This window comes from Rhynchophorus ferrugineus, unplaced genomic scaffold (genome assembly GCF_030347505.1).
Source record: "Rhynchophorus ferrugineus isolate W39M unplaced genomic scaffold, kcgeb_rfMv2 rfM4, whole genome shotgun sequence".
In the NCBI taxonomy this organism is placed as follows: domain Eukaryota; kingdom Metazoa; phylum Arthropoda; class Insecta; order Coleoptera; family Curculionidae; genus Rhynchophorus; species Rhynchophorus ferrugineus.
Genome location: NW_027472583.1, coordinates 9,869,453 through 9,886,813, shown reverse-complemented (window position 1 = coordinate 9,886,813; position 17,361 = coordinate 9,869,453). Strand labels below are relative to the sequence as shown.

At 33.0% G+C, this 17,361-nt stretch overlaps 1 protein-coding gene across 8 annotated transcripts in view; it reads right to left on the bottom strand.

Annotated features, from left to right (window-relative positions):
• Positions 1-632: 632 nt before the first annotated feature.
• LOC143195633 (multiple PDZ domain protein) overlaps positions 633-17,361 on the bottom strand; it is a 197,867-nt gene continuing 181,138 nt past the window's right edge. For 4 of the 8 annotated variants that reach the window (XM_076402925.1, XM_076402930.1, XM_076402929.1 and 1 more), the window contains 8 exons: positions 14,792-14,851; positions 14,029-14,133; positions 12,527-12,598; positions 7,725-7,908; positions 3,618-3,739; positions 2,684-2,839; positions 2,487-2,624; positions 633-2,424 (listed from right to left, as the gene is read on the bottom strand). In XM_076402925.1, the coding sequence (XP_076259040.1) occupies positions 2,239-2,424; positions 2,487-2,624; positions 2,684-2,839; positions 3,618-3,739; positions 7,725-7,908; positions 12,527-12,598; positions 14,029-14,133; positions 14,792-14,851 (1,023 nt within the window). In that variant the 3' untranslated portion in view covers positions 633-2,238. Of the gene's footprint in view, positions 2,425-2,486; positions 2,625-2,683; positions 2,840-3,617; positions 3,740-7,724; positions 7,909-12,526; positions 12,599-14,028; positions 14,134-14,559; positions 14,718-14,791; positions 14,852-17,361 lie in introns of those variants that run through there. The other 4 variants (XM_076402926.1, XM_076402928.1, XM_076402931.1 and 1 more) reach the window with 4 other exon arrangements.

The window sequence follows — 17,361 nt, the reverse complement described above, 5'->3', positions numbered from 1 at the left end:
GAATTACTGCCATAGAAAGGAGTAACCATTTATTAGGTGCACTCCCACCAAGTTATAACCAATTAATTTTTTATCACACGTAACTGGACATACTTATGTTAGATGCTTTGTGGCTACCTAAAGAGACAAATTTACTAATAAGTGTGGTACTATGATGAACCTGAGTTTGTGAAATAACGATTCTATAAATAAGTCAATTTATTTCAGTAATATTATTAGGCAAAAATTTGAATTATAATATAAAATATAAACATGTATTTCGACCATAAAGAGCACAGTAAATAAATATAAATAATTATTTTAATAAAAAAACTATTATTTAATAGAGGCAAAAGAAAGGAGGAATAAAGAAAAATACATTAAACTGGAAATAAAACAAATTTGAAAACATCGTTACAAAATATGCTCTTTTATAAATATATTTTTTGTGAATATTTTTATAAGGTATAGTTCTGTATTTTTAGGGGTTCTTTAATTTGCAGGAAAAGTTTAAATCTTTAAGTTGATTTTCAAATTCGCTTATAGAGTGTAAAATATATTTACCATGTTTAAATTAATGTTAATATTTAATTGTACTTCAATTCATTCATCTACATTCAGCGGCAGTATTAGTTAAGGGAAAATAAAATGGACATGGATATAACTTTTTATTTGGCTAATCGTTTATCACAATTTAAGCAGGTAGATTCTATTTATGTCAATAATACACGTCTGAAAGAATAAATTAAGTAACAATAATGTGACTAGATTTACAAAAAATATTACAAACAATCTTAACTAAGAATTAACGAAGAAGTTATCATACGAATTACTTACTAAAAAGGAAAAAAACAAATCTAATATTCATATCTGGCTGTAAGTTGCTACCTGTACACGTCAGTTAGACTGAGTATGGCTGAGTTTTTACACTAGCAACGTACAGTAAATTTCACGGAACGAATTGAAACAAACAACCTCGCTCAGCGATGAGTTATGAAGTGTCAGGGGTGCGACGACAATAAACATATTTTTAGAATTCATTAGACATTAGGCACTTTAAGGAAGTAACCTGTGAAAGGGAATGGCCTCTCATTCTCGTTAAATAAAGCTGGTGGTAGTATTCGACTAAGGCATCCTAAACAATCGCTAAATAATCGCAAGATAAGTTTAACGTTCACCCCCATTCGTATCGGTTTACGCAAAACGATGCTCTTTTAGGAACCGGGAGGGCTCCCCCGGGACTTCTTGGCGCGTGAGAACGGGGATCGTTCTTCGTTATTTCTACACTGCACATATTTCGGTGAAGGTGTACGAACGTCGAAAACAAAAACGGAAAAGTATCTCCTACTTTTGTAGTCCTGCTTCTAGAATTCTCATATTCAAATACTTAAGTGTAAAAAATACGTAATGAGATGTTTTTTTTGTTTGTTTTACCTATATTTATATATTTTTAAAATTATTTAATATCATAAAAATTCTATACAGATTAATTAAATTAATTATAAGTTTAAAAATCTACGGCGTCTCGGAACCTGCGAAAAGTGACGGGAAATAGTAAATGTCAAAACACTTTTGATCGATAATGAACAATATACAGAGCTTACAACCTAAACTAGGCCCTTGAACGATGTGATATCGGTATGAGAGAGAATGCTCGGTATTGTATCCGTTTTTGATATTCGGACGAGACATGGTTCTTTAACGTTGCATGATCAGGCTTGATTTCCACTTGGCTGATAAATGAGCTTTGTACATTTCGCGTGAGAACGGAAATTATGTTGATGTTGCGATAGTTCAAAATGAACCAAGACCTCTGGTGTTCCCTAGTGGTCGAGATAATAATAAAGCTGAATTGAAGTAGAGCTCGGGATAAGACTTGCGGTCCAAATATACCGATAAGGGATGAAGACTTGTTGGTAGGTGAATTTGCGTCGCCGTATTTCTGTTGTACCGTTGTACTATTCCTTTGGGCATTGTTAAATCAACGTACCAGGCAAACGAACTACACGACCAATTAACAATACAACAATGAAAAATAACAGTCGGTAGTAAATAAGTAATCGATCGTATAGTGAAATTGACGAATTCCATTTTATCGAGCTGTTGTAAAGTCTCCGCCGAAGGGTTGCGACCCATCTCAATGAAACAGATACTGCTTAGCTGGTTTCTTAGCTTAGCCTTCTCGTCTGTAGAAGCTAAGAGTCTAAAACTCATCTATTTGATGTTTTTTTATATCCTTGTTTAATTTAATTATTACTTTTAAGATGCTACTTTAGTTGTACTAGGTTTATATCTATTCAGTTTTAAAACGACTCTACCCGTTACAGTCTTTAGTATGGCCCCTGCTTCTTCACTGGTCACATTTTCAACATTTTGCCCGTTAACGGACACCAAGAGATCGCCCCTTGTTATTTTACCGTCAGCTTCGGCTGTCCCACCAGGTACCTTCATAAGAAAAAAAAAACAATCTCCATTAATAAGCAACGGGAAAGAATCGTCATACTCACTATATCAGCTATATAAACTCCTTTTCCGGATTTTCTTCCTACCACACTCAAACCCAAGCCTTTTCCTGGCTTTTTAACCAGTTCTACTTCAATGGGAACGTACTCTAGATTATTTGGTCGAAAAACAGTAATTTTCATCTAAAAATATATACATATATATTACGAAATTAAGAAAGCAGATGGCGTCGTTGTTTTACCTTTGGCAGTGCTTGTCTCAAAGCTTGAGAGGCAGTCGTGCTCGAACAATCCCTTAACGATGCGCCGTTCACCTCCAGAATTTGATCGCCCGGCTGCAGGCGTCCGTCCTTATCAGCTGCCCCTCCTGGATACACCTCCATCAATATAATACCATCCTGCGTTGAAAATAAATAATGTAATTTAAATTTAAATTAATTACTTTTTAATGTTCAAGTTTCTAAAATTATGTTCTTAAAATTATTGTTAAAAAAACCTTAGTAAATTAGCGAATAAAAATTTCAGTGAAGGAATAGAATACTAATAGATTCTCAGATTATTGGAGTTGGAAGTGTTTTTTTAAGACGGTTGATATGATATCTCAAGTTCTACTGAACTGAACTTACTTGAAACTTGGTTTAAATCTCTATATATACCTTTTATTCCTATCAGATTTCAAGTTGTAACAGAATACCAAATTTTAATAGTTTAAAATTAAATGATCAAAAAAATAACAAGATGTTTTAAGCAAGATTTTTAATAGAATTTGCTCCATTCTGACATATTGATTGAACTGTTTTAATTATCCGTTTTATAATCTTCACAATAACATTGTAGTAATGATTATATCTTGTCTTCATACATTTTTGTGTTGAACAAGTAAGTAAAATATTACCAGACACAGACTTTCAGCTGTGCTGCTCTGTTTTCAGTATGAGACTATGAGTAATTTTTAGTCATTAACAAACTTATCTACTTCAGATGATTACAAGGGTTGGAATCATGTTAACTAGGGCGTGCTGTTTGTGTAGTTTCTACATATTACTAGCCTGTAACTTTTTAATATTTGATTGATTTGATTTTTTTTGGTTTGAATGTTTTAAAATATATTTGGTGAAGAAGTAAATTCTGTTTTATCACACTAAAATATTCTTCCCTTAACAACAAACAACTTACATTTATTACCGTGTCCTTGCCACCGATAATGAAGATACCAAGTGTTTCGTTATTGGTGTTTAGCTCTAAATTGGTTTCTCTACCTGGTATTATTGAACACGTTAATGGATCAGCGGCCGGCTCTAAAACATTGAAAAAGCATATATTAGTCTAGTGCAGTATTTCGACGATGATTCCGCTTGTTTGTCTATTTACATCTACTTTATTTTTTATCTACATTATATCTCCAACAAGTTGTATTTGTATGAAGTTACTAGAAATTATAATGGTTTTAATATGAGCCAAACAAACTTAAAATTTCTCGCTTCTTAAAAAATAATGGGTGTTAAATATAATACTTTAATTTTGTTAATGTTTAGATTATTACTCATGACGTATATATAATTCTATTATCATTTGATTATGTTAAATGAATGTGTTTTCGTTGTTTGGATATGTACAACAATTTGGTTGCACTGACATTTTCCATTCAATCCTTTATGATTAATATATTCAATATTTTTACTAGATTATATCATTGCTTTTAAACATTAAGACGGTTGTAAATTTCGCAAATATACCAAATATCTCCTGCCTCAATCTTGGAGCGTATCACGTACACTTCATTAATTTCTTTCAGTTCGTCCTTCACTCAACAAATGTAAATATTTGGCGGTGGCGATAAAAAAATAATGAACATATAAAAAGCCTACAGTTGCTTGTTATAGGAGAGCCGTTTTTAAAAGTAAGTTTTATAACCGAGGTTAATTATAAAGGGAATAAAACCAAGACTGACATTAAACAAGGCGATGTGAACATCTGAAGTGGTTGACTACAAAAGGATATTGATATTTACAGTTTTATTGATAATATCTTTATTATCAACAACTCACATATCAAATCATGTCTCAATTGATTAAAATTGTTTATTTATTATATTTAACTGTGACAGGTATCCGTTGTAATATCCGGTAAAGTAAAAAAAAATTGTTGTATTATCTGTTATTTAAAGCGTTTTTAGATACCCAATATTTTAGTAAAATTATGTTAGATAAAAGTTGAGCAGAACGTGGATGCTATATAACTATTGAACAATGGTAATCAGATACGCTACCAATCAGAAGATTGAAGCCAACCAAACCAGACGAACTTTGTATAATATAATATAATTGAAACAATGGTATATGTATATAAAGAAAACGAGTTAATAAATTAGTATTTTCACTATATTTTAAAGCCTTCTTTTTCCAATCAGGGTCTATCTGAACTGGACGATCAACTGTTTAACTACACGGCATTAAACCTAATTACCAACTGAAAACATCCGGTTTTACCCAGCCTGGTTACTGACGTAACTGGGTTAGTTATTCCTCGTCGGATTTTACACTGTTGCCTAGAGACATTTACGATTACAATCACAAACATACAGTAAAGTCATGCACTGCGGGATTCGAACCCGCTACTGTCTGCGCATCTATATACTTGCAGTGATTGTCTTATATCTCTGAATGGAATATGGATACCTTCTCATGTAAATTTTAGTTTTAATATTGTAACCTCGATGGCATTGTTTATAATCTTTTTTACTAAACTCTAACTAAGCCGTAGTGGATTGATATTTTGGAAAATAATGACAGGCACCTAAATTTTGAATATCACGATATGCCTGTCAAATATGACGAATTCGGTAATTTGGTTGTATAATTTTTAACTTCGTCTTGATTCACATACCGTATCGATAATCTGAAACAATGATAAGTTTTGTAGTTCTGTGCGATATTTTGAAAAAACTTGTGGATGTGTACAAAACCCTAGTAGAGGTTGTTGTATTTTTAGAAATGTTGTTACTTGCTTGCATGTTAGATGGAAATAAAAAACAATGAGTATATTACATTTTAATAAACAGGTTGAACAGCCAAGCATTTTTTTTACATAGCATTGCAACGCATGTCAGGTTACAGCTAGATATTTTATTTTATTTTGTTGACGTCCTTTTCGTAATGCCATTTTTTCTTCACGAAGTGAAATCTAATTCGTTTTTATATATTATAGACCTTTTGACTTTGAGGCTTCTTAATTCTTAAGGTCTGTTGATTAGTTACAAGTATATGCTATGATAGTTTAGAGACAGGATAGTACTGGAGTACAGAGTTGAGTTATACTAGTGAAAGTGGCGATGGATAATCAGTATATGGGTAATATATTGACCATGGATTTGGCTAAATTTTGGAATATAATTACATTCTTTGTATGTACCATTAGGGTATCCATGTTACATAGTAAGAGGTATTTCTCCAGGCTGTCGTCACGGTTTAATTGCCTCAATTCTATAAGGATGTGTTTAATACAATTAAAATTGTCGTAATGCAACTAATTTGAAAATGTAAAATATAAAATAAATTTGATGAAAATAGTTGCAATTCTTTTTCTCAATATGTAAATATTACATATTTTAATCCCACTGAAGTGGTTGTAAAACAATTTATCATAGTCAGTGGTGGTATTGAACTTGATTGAGTTGAATGATCATGTCCAAGAGTATGATTGGGCTATTGAGTTTACATAACATATAACCTATCTTTGTCATAAATGGATATTGATTTTCTTTCTCAATTTTCCGATTTCATAGAGAGCAAAAACCTAATACCAACACATCAGTTTGGGTTTATTAACAAGCACTCAACAAATGACCAGGTCCACAGAATAACAGATGTTATTGAAAATGCCTACATAAGTAAAAAAGTATGCTAAGCTATATTTTTAGATGTAGCACAAGCTTTCGATAAGGTTTGGCATGAAGGCCTTATTCATAAACTACAGAAAATGCTACCAAAACAACACACTGAACTATTAAAATCATACATTACAACCAGAATGTTTAGAGTTAAACAAGAAGAAGCTTACTCTACAATAAAATAATCTAAAGCAGGTGTACCACAAGGAAGTGTAGTGGGACCAATGCTTTATCTACTCTACACTTGTGGTATACCACAAACGGAAAATATTACGATGGCTACATTTGCTGATGATACTGCGATTATAGCTGTCGGAGACAATAGTGAAGAAGCCTCACGAAAATTACAACAGGCAAGTGACAATATAAATAATTGGACACAAACTTGGAAAATAAGAATTAATGAATGTAAATCTGTACATGTGCAGTTAACCTATAAACAGACCGTACAAGCACCCATAACAGTAAATAATACTATCATTCCATATAGCAACAACGCTAAATATCTCGATGTAAAACTTCGCTGGAAGAAACATATAAAGAAGAAAAGAAACGAACTGGAATTGAAATATAGGAAAATCCACTGGCTAATTGGAAGAAAATCACAATTATCAGTACATAATAAATTGTTATTATATAAGCAAATATTGAAAACTATATGGACATACGGAGTTCAATTATGGGGATGTTCTACAAAGAGTAACATAAATAAAATACAAATTTTTCAGAACAGAGTCCTGAGAGGTATTGTGGGTGCACCCAAATACTATAGGACTGATTATCTACATCGAGACATTCAGATACCCACAGGCAGTCAAGAAATCAAAAGAATTGCAAGGGAGCATGAGGAAATACTCCATTCTCACACGAATATCGAAATATTACAACTATTGGATACCACCAGAACAGGACACATACTCAAAAGAATCAAACTATCTGATCTTGTGTAGTGTTGTGTAGTGAGGTGCATATATATGAAAACATTCAGCAGTGACATGTATAAACATTATTTCACCAGAGACTGAGATAGGGCCGATGGGTCCTTCTAGTTAGATACCTAGATTTAAGTTATCATAAAGACAAATTGTAGGTTAGACGGAAACGACTAGTAACAATATATTAAATAATAATAAAAAAAAATAATTTTCTGATTAAAGTTTACATGGTCTATTAAATTTTTATAGGTAGAATAATGACATTGAGAAAAATCTCAATAACTACAATAATTCTGAATCATCATCAATCCTTAAGAAGCCAACATAGTCTGGGTATTAGTTTAGGTAGGGGAATTTTAAAATTTAAAGGATTTGTGAGGCGTAAAACTGTAATATCCCACATGGGCGCTACTATCCTCTGACAACTACAAGAGTCACGATTAACACCTAGCATCTTACCAGGTACTGGAGTAGTAGGCCGAGACGGGGTGGTGGACGTCTTCAGGCCCTGGCTCTTGGTGTCTGGCACGTTGTTGGAGGTCGAGGACACCGTAGGCGTCTGAGATCGGGACGGGTCTTTTTTGCTAGGGTTGGAGACCACCAGAGTGACCAAGCCCTCGGTTCTTTTCAGTAAGTTGGCGGCCTGTAACAAGGAGCACTGTATCTTTCAGCATATGCACCGGACTCAAAAGACCAATATACCTATCTGGTTACAGTGGTTAGTTGAAGGACAATGGTTTATGGGATTTTACAGTTAGATCATTTTAAATATCTTCCGTGGCACAATGTTAGAAATCATTTTTCATTTTGGCAACGAATATAAATGTTACATGTTTATTGGGATTAAAGGAGGAATATTGTTTTAGGCGCTTGAGTAATAAAAGTAATCCACGTTTTTGTTATTAAATTGTATTTATTTCATAATTTTTTGTCTTCAACTTGAACTTGTTATACAAAAAAGTCGTTTTTCGATAGGCTTTAAGGGTTTAAAAATCAGTTGAAAGCCAAAAAGTATTTTAGGATTTTAATTTCAGTGAATGACAATGGAAGAGCCATGTTTTGGATGCCATATATTTTGTTCTGGCGATGAAATAATACGATATAAACTCGCTAGTTCTAATTTAATTTCTTCAACAATTAGCCCTTCATTAAATTGCTCTAATAGATGTTTTGCAAATAAATTGTTTCAACGCCTCAATAATAATTTTTTATAAACAATCAACTGGAGATATTGGTATCCCATCAATATATTGGTGGAAACAAAACGAGTCTTGTGGTTTTTAATTATTTGGTTAGTTCAGTTCTTAAGAGGCCAACGGTTCTCATAAACTATGTATATTTTCTTTTGTAGGTCGGATATTCCTGGCTCATTTGTTGATTGAATTATTATATGCCATGAGGTAAGAATTTATTATGGCAACTAGGGAACTCCGACAATGGATTAAGGACAAACTATCTGCCAAAAATTTATTATGTTAAATTTGGCTCAGTTTTAAAAGTAAAATTCACAAAAGAATCAATGTTTTGTCCATTACTGCATGGCCTCAACACGCCTCGAGTACAAATTCGACAAAACCATATCCATCAAATAGTCCAAACAGTCTTCCTTCATGCGATTACTATTTATCCTTGTTTTTGTACACATCTTGGCGAATAAGCTAAGATACATTTCCGAAGATGTCAAAACTGGGGGTGATCTTTTCTTTGTATCGTGGAATTAATATTTCGGTTATAAAGTTGTTATTACAATTTCAATGGTCGTTACTTACGTGCAGTTTTACATTAAAACATCCAAACCGTGTACGAACAAATACAAAATGTTTGTTAGGTTTAAGATACGAACATTATATTTTATGCAACTGCTAAGCTAGTTGCTAATAAGATAGCAAACAATAAAGATAATGCTGATTTGCTCGTTTAAGTATCTTGCGCGGGAACACAACGTATATGGAATAAATCGCCTAAATCTTACCGTCCTTCTCATAAAACTGTGCTTTCGCGTAAAAGCCATCCCGCCAACAAGAATCATCGAACGCACCTCACTCGTCCTTAAACCACCATGCGAAACGACGGACAGCGAAAAAAACGTCAAAATTCCACACCGAAACTAACGAACATCTTATTTAAACACGTCGACCCGTCAGCCGCAAACGATTCTCGACGAGGCGCTGCGTATGTTGTTGCTCTACTACATGAGATAGCATTGGGACATCAATAAGAGATAAAACTCTTATCTGGTTTGGTTTTCGATTATGTGCGATTCATTAATGGTTTCCGAGACCGGCCACATCGAATTCTCTTTGCATTGTTCCTAGAGTTTTATCAGTAATTAATACGAGTTCTCATTGATACATATCTGTATCGTTATACAGATAAACCGACAGATAGCGCCGTTGAAATCTTATCTGGCATTAAGCTAACGCATTTTCATCGTTTAATGTACAAAATTGTACGTCTTTTTTCAATAAATGCTTCAACAACTTCTGTCAAAATTCTAAAACTGATCATATTCCACGATAATTTTTATTTATTGGCATTTATTCGTCAGAAAGGCAAAAAAACACATAGTCCGTCCATTTAAACAGCCAATCAACGTTATAAATGACGCCAAATTTATAGTCTATCCAAAATAACAGTCATCACGATGTATAATGGGTTGCCTATTGCAGCTTGTAAATACGTTTTAATATCAGACAATATTTTCCATCTCATTTTATTGTATCTAACACGCCTGAATATGTAATCAGAATATAAAGTATAGTCTGGTAGTCAAATCTGTACTCTGATTGAAAATACTGAAAGAAGTCAGAAATGTATTACATCTGCAATTAATAACTTCTACCAGGTATAAGGTAATGGGGCCCTTCTTACCAGTAAAATGCGCTAGAGAGGTAAGTATTAGTATGTATTAAGTAATAATTTTAACGTGTTGAAGATGCACTGGATATTATGTTAGTATGCACGCTGTGACTAAAATATTAAACAAAAGAAAAACAGCAGAATGTTGGATTCACCGAAAAGAAAGCGTATACATACGAACGAATCAAGATACCCTTGATGTTAGTTCAATTCGAGATTTAATTTATGAAATGTATAAAAACAGTGAGTAGTATTTCCAATATAAAGATAAACTAATACAATTTGAACTCTATGAAACACACCGAAGAAAAAATTGACAAGTGGTGGAATTGTAGTGTTAGATTGGGAATTAAAAGCTTATTTAATGACTTGAATAGTGACTAAGAAAGTGACCGAATGAAACATTCTGGATGTGGAATTATGATTCAATGCTGACAATTACCAAGACTGGATGATGAGAGTGGAAACATCTAAAGGTGAGAATATACTTAATATAGGATAACTGTGGAAAATCGTATTATAGAGTGTGAAAGATTTATGTGCATAGATATGTAACAGGTCAATTGAAAAGTCCCCGGCCTACCATAGTAAAACACATTTTTTTTTGCAAAATTAGTTTCTTTATTCAACATAATTCCCTTCAAGGGAGATACACTGATTATAGTGACCCTCCAACTTTTCGATACCATTTTTGTAGTACGATTTGTCCTTTGCTTCAAAATAGACATCAGTTTCGGCGATCACATCTTCATTCGACGGATATTTCTTCCCAGCGAGCATTCTTTTGAGATCTGAGAATAGGAAATAGTCGCTGAGGGCCAAATCTGGAGAATACGGTGGATGAGGAAGCAATTTGAAGCCCAATTCATGGATTTTCGTCATCGTTTTCACTGACTTCTGACACGGTGCAATGTCTTGGTGAAGCAGCACTTTCTTTTTCTTCAAATGCGGCCGTTTTTCGTCCTTCAAACGGCCCAATAACGCTATGCGCATCTAGTCGCTGTTGATGGTACTTCCTTTTTCAAGGCATCCCAAAATACAGACTCCATAACCTTGCCAGCCGACTGTTGCGTTTTCCCACGCTTTGGAGCGGGTTCATCGTGTTCACTCCACTTCCGGATTACTGTCGATTGGACTTCGGAGTAAAATGATGGAGCCAAGTTTCATCCATTGTCACATATCGACACAAAAACTCGTCGTTGTTTTTGGTCAAAAGTAAGCTCGTGCAGCACCCACTTTGCACAGAGCTTTCTCATACTCAAATATTCGTGAATGATATGATGTACAGGTACAGTTGTACAGTTTATATCTTTAGAGTTTCTGCTATTTCATTTAATTTCAATTTACGGTCATTCAAAATTATTTTGTGGATTTTTTAAATGTTTTCGTGGGTAACAACCTCTTTTGGAAGTTTTTCCAAAAAGCAATATTTAATCAACACGCGAAATTCCTTTTTATCCATTTTTTTCACAATAACAAAAGTTGCTTCACTCAAAATGCTATAATTCACAAACTAATGATCCGACAGCTGTCAAATTTATACACGCATCTTTTGAGTTAGTGCTAACTAACTAGGGCTAACTGGATTTAGCGCCATCTATGTGTCAGGCTGGGGACTTTTCAATGGACATGTTATGTAATTGTTTAGAATATACACAGCATTAGCAAATGCAGCAAATGCATTAGGAAGAATGGAATGACTAAGTCTAATTTTATCAATAAAAATGTACATAGGTGGTAATAAACGAAACGAAGGAGGTATATAGTGATACTAGAATGACCTGACAGGGAAACACAGTAACGAAGGAAACAAGAATCAAAAATAAAAAGGTAAATAGGCCCTAAAATGAAAGCAAAATACATTATATGAATATACAATTGTTAACTAGGTGTATCAGACTATGGTAGGTGCTTTGGAAAAGAGTACAATGTAAATATAATAAAACTCTAACCTACACGTTATTGTGGCTGTATAATTAATAGTAGTTTAAGTCCTTCAATAATATATGCTAGATGGACTCTAATGTTAAAGTAATTTATATTTTACGACATCTTTGTTTCATTATTTTATTTTCATTAGAGTGTTTTTATACATCAAAGCCAAAATAAACTAAAGGTCAAAGTAAAATGCGGCAAAATTGCGACGTTCTGACGTCATTAATTTAGATGACGTGAGTTCACTGTTGTATTGTATAATCTATAGCAATAATACAACTGTATCATTTATTTAAGTGTGGCTTCCACTAATTTTTAAATTTGCATAGATTATTTTATCGCATAAAAATGATTAATTAAAATAACAAAATAAGACGGAAAAGAGAATGAAAAAATACGTAGATTATTTTCTAACTCGCCTAATAATAATCCCAGAATAATTAAGGAAAATGACGGTTCGTACTTACCGTATCATAATTGGATCCCACCAAGGAGTCTTTATTCACGGCCAGAATCATTTCTCCGATTTCAAGGCCAGCCTTTGAAACAAAAAACACCAATTGAGCAAAACGGGATACGAAAAAAAAAAACGGGGGGATAGGGCGAAATTAATATTTCGAAGCTACACCGACGACAACATAGAACACTTAACACTTTTACTAGGTATTGTTAATAAATAAAACAACAATAAATGAATGTATTCTTTTCGAAAGGCTGCCTCTCCAACCTTGATGTTATATATCTCTAGAAATCAATCTATCCTTCGGATTTGGGGTGTACTTGTCGATTTATTATTTTTACCGCTAAAAATGTTTTCTTTTAACATAAATCAATTTATTCATTCAACATTTTTGTTACCCCTGGAAAAATTTGCTTTGTAATATTACTTTTTAAGAATGCCTGTATTTTATAATAAAAAAGCTACTAAAATAAATATCTGTTATAAATTACAAATAGTTACATGAAATTATCATCTGACCTTTGTTAAATTTTCATTAAAAAAAAGAGACGAATAATAGTGATTTGCAAAAAAAGAGCTCTTCAAAATATATTTATAGACAGTCCTCTATGTAACCTTTCCTAATCATATTATTAAATTGTTAATAAGCAAAAAATATATTATTCATAGCAAAATATTTACGGAATGTATCTAAACAGTTGGAATTATGGGAATTCCAATAAAAATATTAAAAAATGAATATCAGTAAAATGCATTACTACCGATAATCATGTACTTTATTGATTTCAAAAATAATCAATAAAATATTTGAATGCTTTAATGCAGTATGTATTCTAAGCATGCCACATATATTAAACTAGATATTAGTATATTTAGTAAGCTGACAAGCAAAAGCATTACTAGACAACCAATTAACAAATGATAGTAATAAAACGTAACAAAATTATTGTTTATAATTTTTTTGTATGTGTCAAAAAGTGTCTAAATAATTACAGTTTCCTTTTCTGACAACCTTCAATTTTAGTTAAGCAAATTTTATTACACGTGAAGTGTAATTATTTAGATAGTCTCTAACAGATAATTATAACATATTATAAATACTACGAGGTTAAGAAGCACAAACACAACATTAAAATATTGGTTGCAACAGTTGTTAGAAGTTGAAGGAATATTATACTACACAGTAAAGTAAAAATATTGTTAACAGTATATAGGTTACGTATAATAATACCAATAATAGACAATAAAGTAAAATGCGATATATGGCTGATCTGTTTGGAAAAAAGTTTTACAACATATTATGTAATAGTGTGTATTACAGTGTGATTTTATTTTATTTGGATTAGGTTAATAGGGGACATTTAACGATACGAATTAATCAGCTATATATCGTATATTTTCACTAAACAGAGGGCGCGCCCAACATACACAAAGGACACTTTTTACACTGACGCTTTCTTACAACAGCAGGACAGACAAAATTAAAAAGGGGAAAAAATAAACTGGTACCTTTTGAGCGGAACTTCCTTCTTGTATATCGGAAATAAAAATACCCTGTCCGACCTCGGCATGTTTACCCTCTATTATCATAATACCCAAGCTTGAGCTCGTCTGCTTTAAAACAAAACCATAAGAGAAACCAAATAAATCGAAAGAAAATAAATGGCGTACAATTAAAATTGGCAATGTATGATACATGATTCGGTGGGTGGAAGCCTGGTGTGATCGTTGGCGGTGAATGATAATGCCAAGAAATAGTGAATAGCCTCATGGGAAGGGTGAAATAGTTTAAGAATCCGTGAACACCAGATTTTTGTACGGAAATACACTAGTACCGGCAAAAACAATCGGCTAATACGAAAGGTTGGTTGCAGTTATTTTGACCGATGTCAAACAAATGTCAAAACAAAAATAATACCTAAAAACGCGAGTTTTTAAAATTTATTTACAAATATTTGGGAATATTCTCACCAACATCATAATTTTAAACATTTCAAGTTGAATAATTTTTATATGTAATAAGCAGATAAATTATATATATTAGAGATAATTTTTGGTTTGACATTCGTCATCATTGGCAGTCAAAGCCACCGCGACTAACTTGTAGCAATAGACAATTGTTGTCACTTGTAGTAGGGTAATTTCATAGAAAAAATCGGCTTTTATAAAAGTCGTCAGTGCGTCCACGGATCCTCGGACTAAAATAAAACATTTTTAAATGATCTTGTAAAAATGACAAAACTATATTATGATTAAAAAGTATTGTACTAACCTTTTTGATTGCCACTGTTCGTACATTGGGATAATTGGCGCTAAAGTGTTCTTCTGAAGCCTAAAAAAAACGAAATAAAACCCCATTAAATCCAGTGAATAACCGCAGTTAAATTATTTCTATCAAAACTGGTTTCTCTTAAAATAAACATTGGGTCTTATCTATTTAGTCTTACCGCAATTATGTTAGAACTAAATGTTGATATGGTTCTCAAGTTTTTTTTGTTTACTACATCGCAGACATTGTACTGTCGGTTCTAGATTACCTTTATGATTCTTCGTCTACGCCTGCGAAAAAATAGCAACAGGTCGATGAGGGCACGAAGTACCGTACCAACGTTGGACATCATATTTTCTGTTGATATTGAAACGATTAACATACATTTATTCGACGACCACGGTCAGACACGTGCTTGAACCACCGACTGTTATCGATGTTTATTTGTTTATTCCCGTTATGTGTAACAAGTTGCGAGTAGACGGACGATGCGGTTGCAGAACGACGGTCACTGTCGCGAAAATCAGAAAACAGCCTCGATACAAGTACGAGTTTCTTCTCAATGATGTTGATGGTAAACGTTCACTTTCGTAGTTGGGTTAATAATGTTTTTTTTGGCGAAAAACAGTTTCATCGCAGGTAGCGTAGGTAACGTCATCTTTGGACGAATAGACACGTTACTCGCTGGCCAATCACCTCTCGATGTTTAACGACGTCGTTATCAATTGGATATTCGGATGCCGGTATTTCTTCACTCGATGGTATTTTGATTTAGTAAACAAATTAATAGAGGTTAGGTTATGTGACGAGGTAAATAGCCAGTTTTTTTACGGTAGTACACTACTACCGACAAGAACACAGTTTTGACCGATGTCAAACAAATGTCAAAACAAAAATCGTACTAAAAACGTGAAAATATTATTGATTTACAAATATTTTATATAAACGGTAACACTCTCAGCAATACCATGACCATACAATTTTGAATTATTTTTATATATAATATATAGATATAGTCCTTGCAATAAAACAGCCAATGCACGTCATCAAAATGTATAATGCAACGTTGCCGTATCAAATTTAAGTTTTGGTTTATTTTAAGTTCGACGACAAAATGCTAATATAAATAAAATAATGAAACAAAAAGAACTTTATAAAATTTAACTTACTTTAACATTATGGTATATCTAATGCATATTTATTGTAGGACTTAAACTACAGTTAATTAAACAACCACAATACTTTGTAGGTTAGAGTTGTTTTATTATATTTATATTAACATATGATAGCGGTGTAAAGGGTTACATCAGACTTCCTTCTGTCTCTTTTCAACTAGGTAATGCTAATTAGTAAAATGAGAAAAAATAAAAAAATAGATAATCTGATTTTAAAAGGGATTTTAGGTTTTTTTTAAACTGAATTTGGCAATACCTTCGATGGTGTTGATGACGTGTATTAGCTGTTTTATTGGATATATTATATAAAGTAGAGATCATTTTTGGTTTGACACTTGCCATCGCTCATCAGTCAAAGTCACCGCGATTAACTTTCAGTAATAGACAATTGTTCTCACCTGTAGTGAGGTAATTTCATAGAAAAAAAATAGGCCTTTCCGGCTTGATGGTATTCTAATTTAATAAACAAATGAATAGAGGTTAGATTATGCGATGAGGTAAATAATGATTTAGTTTTATATTTAAAAATATGTAAATAGCTAGTTTTTTCTACGGAAGTACACTACCACCGGTAAGAACAATTTGTTAATACGGAAGGTTAGTTGAAGTTGTTCTGACAGATGCCAAATAAATGTCAAAACAAAAATAATGCTATACAATTTGAATTTTGTGGTTTATTCACAAATATTTTATATAGCGCCAAAACTACTAAAATACCAATACCGTGACCATAAAATTTTTTGAGTAATTTTTATATATAATAAACATATAACACAAATCATTTTTGATTTGACATTCGCCATCACTTGTCAGTCAAAGCCACCTCGATTAAATTTTAGTAGTAGACAATTGTGCTCATACCGTAGTAGGGTAATTTCACAGAAAAAAACAGGTTTTCTGACATATTTAGAGGTTAGGTTAGGTGATGAGGTAAATAACGATGTTTTATTTAGTTTTTTTTTGTATTGTACGTAAATATAGATAATGTTGGATGAATAACTTGCCTTAAGAAGGGCTTCTTTCCGCCTCTGGAACAAAAGGAAGACCTGTATGATGCTTTTGAAGTGAAGAACGCTACTGAACTTCGACATCATATTCTTCTCGGTCGTACTGCGGCCGAGAACCGTTTTGTTTTCCGTCGGGCACGTGCTCAAATCACCAACATCTATTCATTTATTTATTTTTCGAGCGGTTTTAATTGACAACAACACATAATAGCGGACGGGCGAGGGACCTTCGCGGTGGCACACAAATCGTCGAACGAACACTTCGGTGGCGGATTTTTTCGCCGGTATATCTAAGCGAAAAACTCGCCTAACCGCCTCGAAATATTTGCTCGTACAATTATACAATTACGGTAGCGATGTTCTATTTTTTCGGGTTTCCCGCACTGGATGG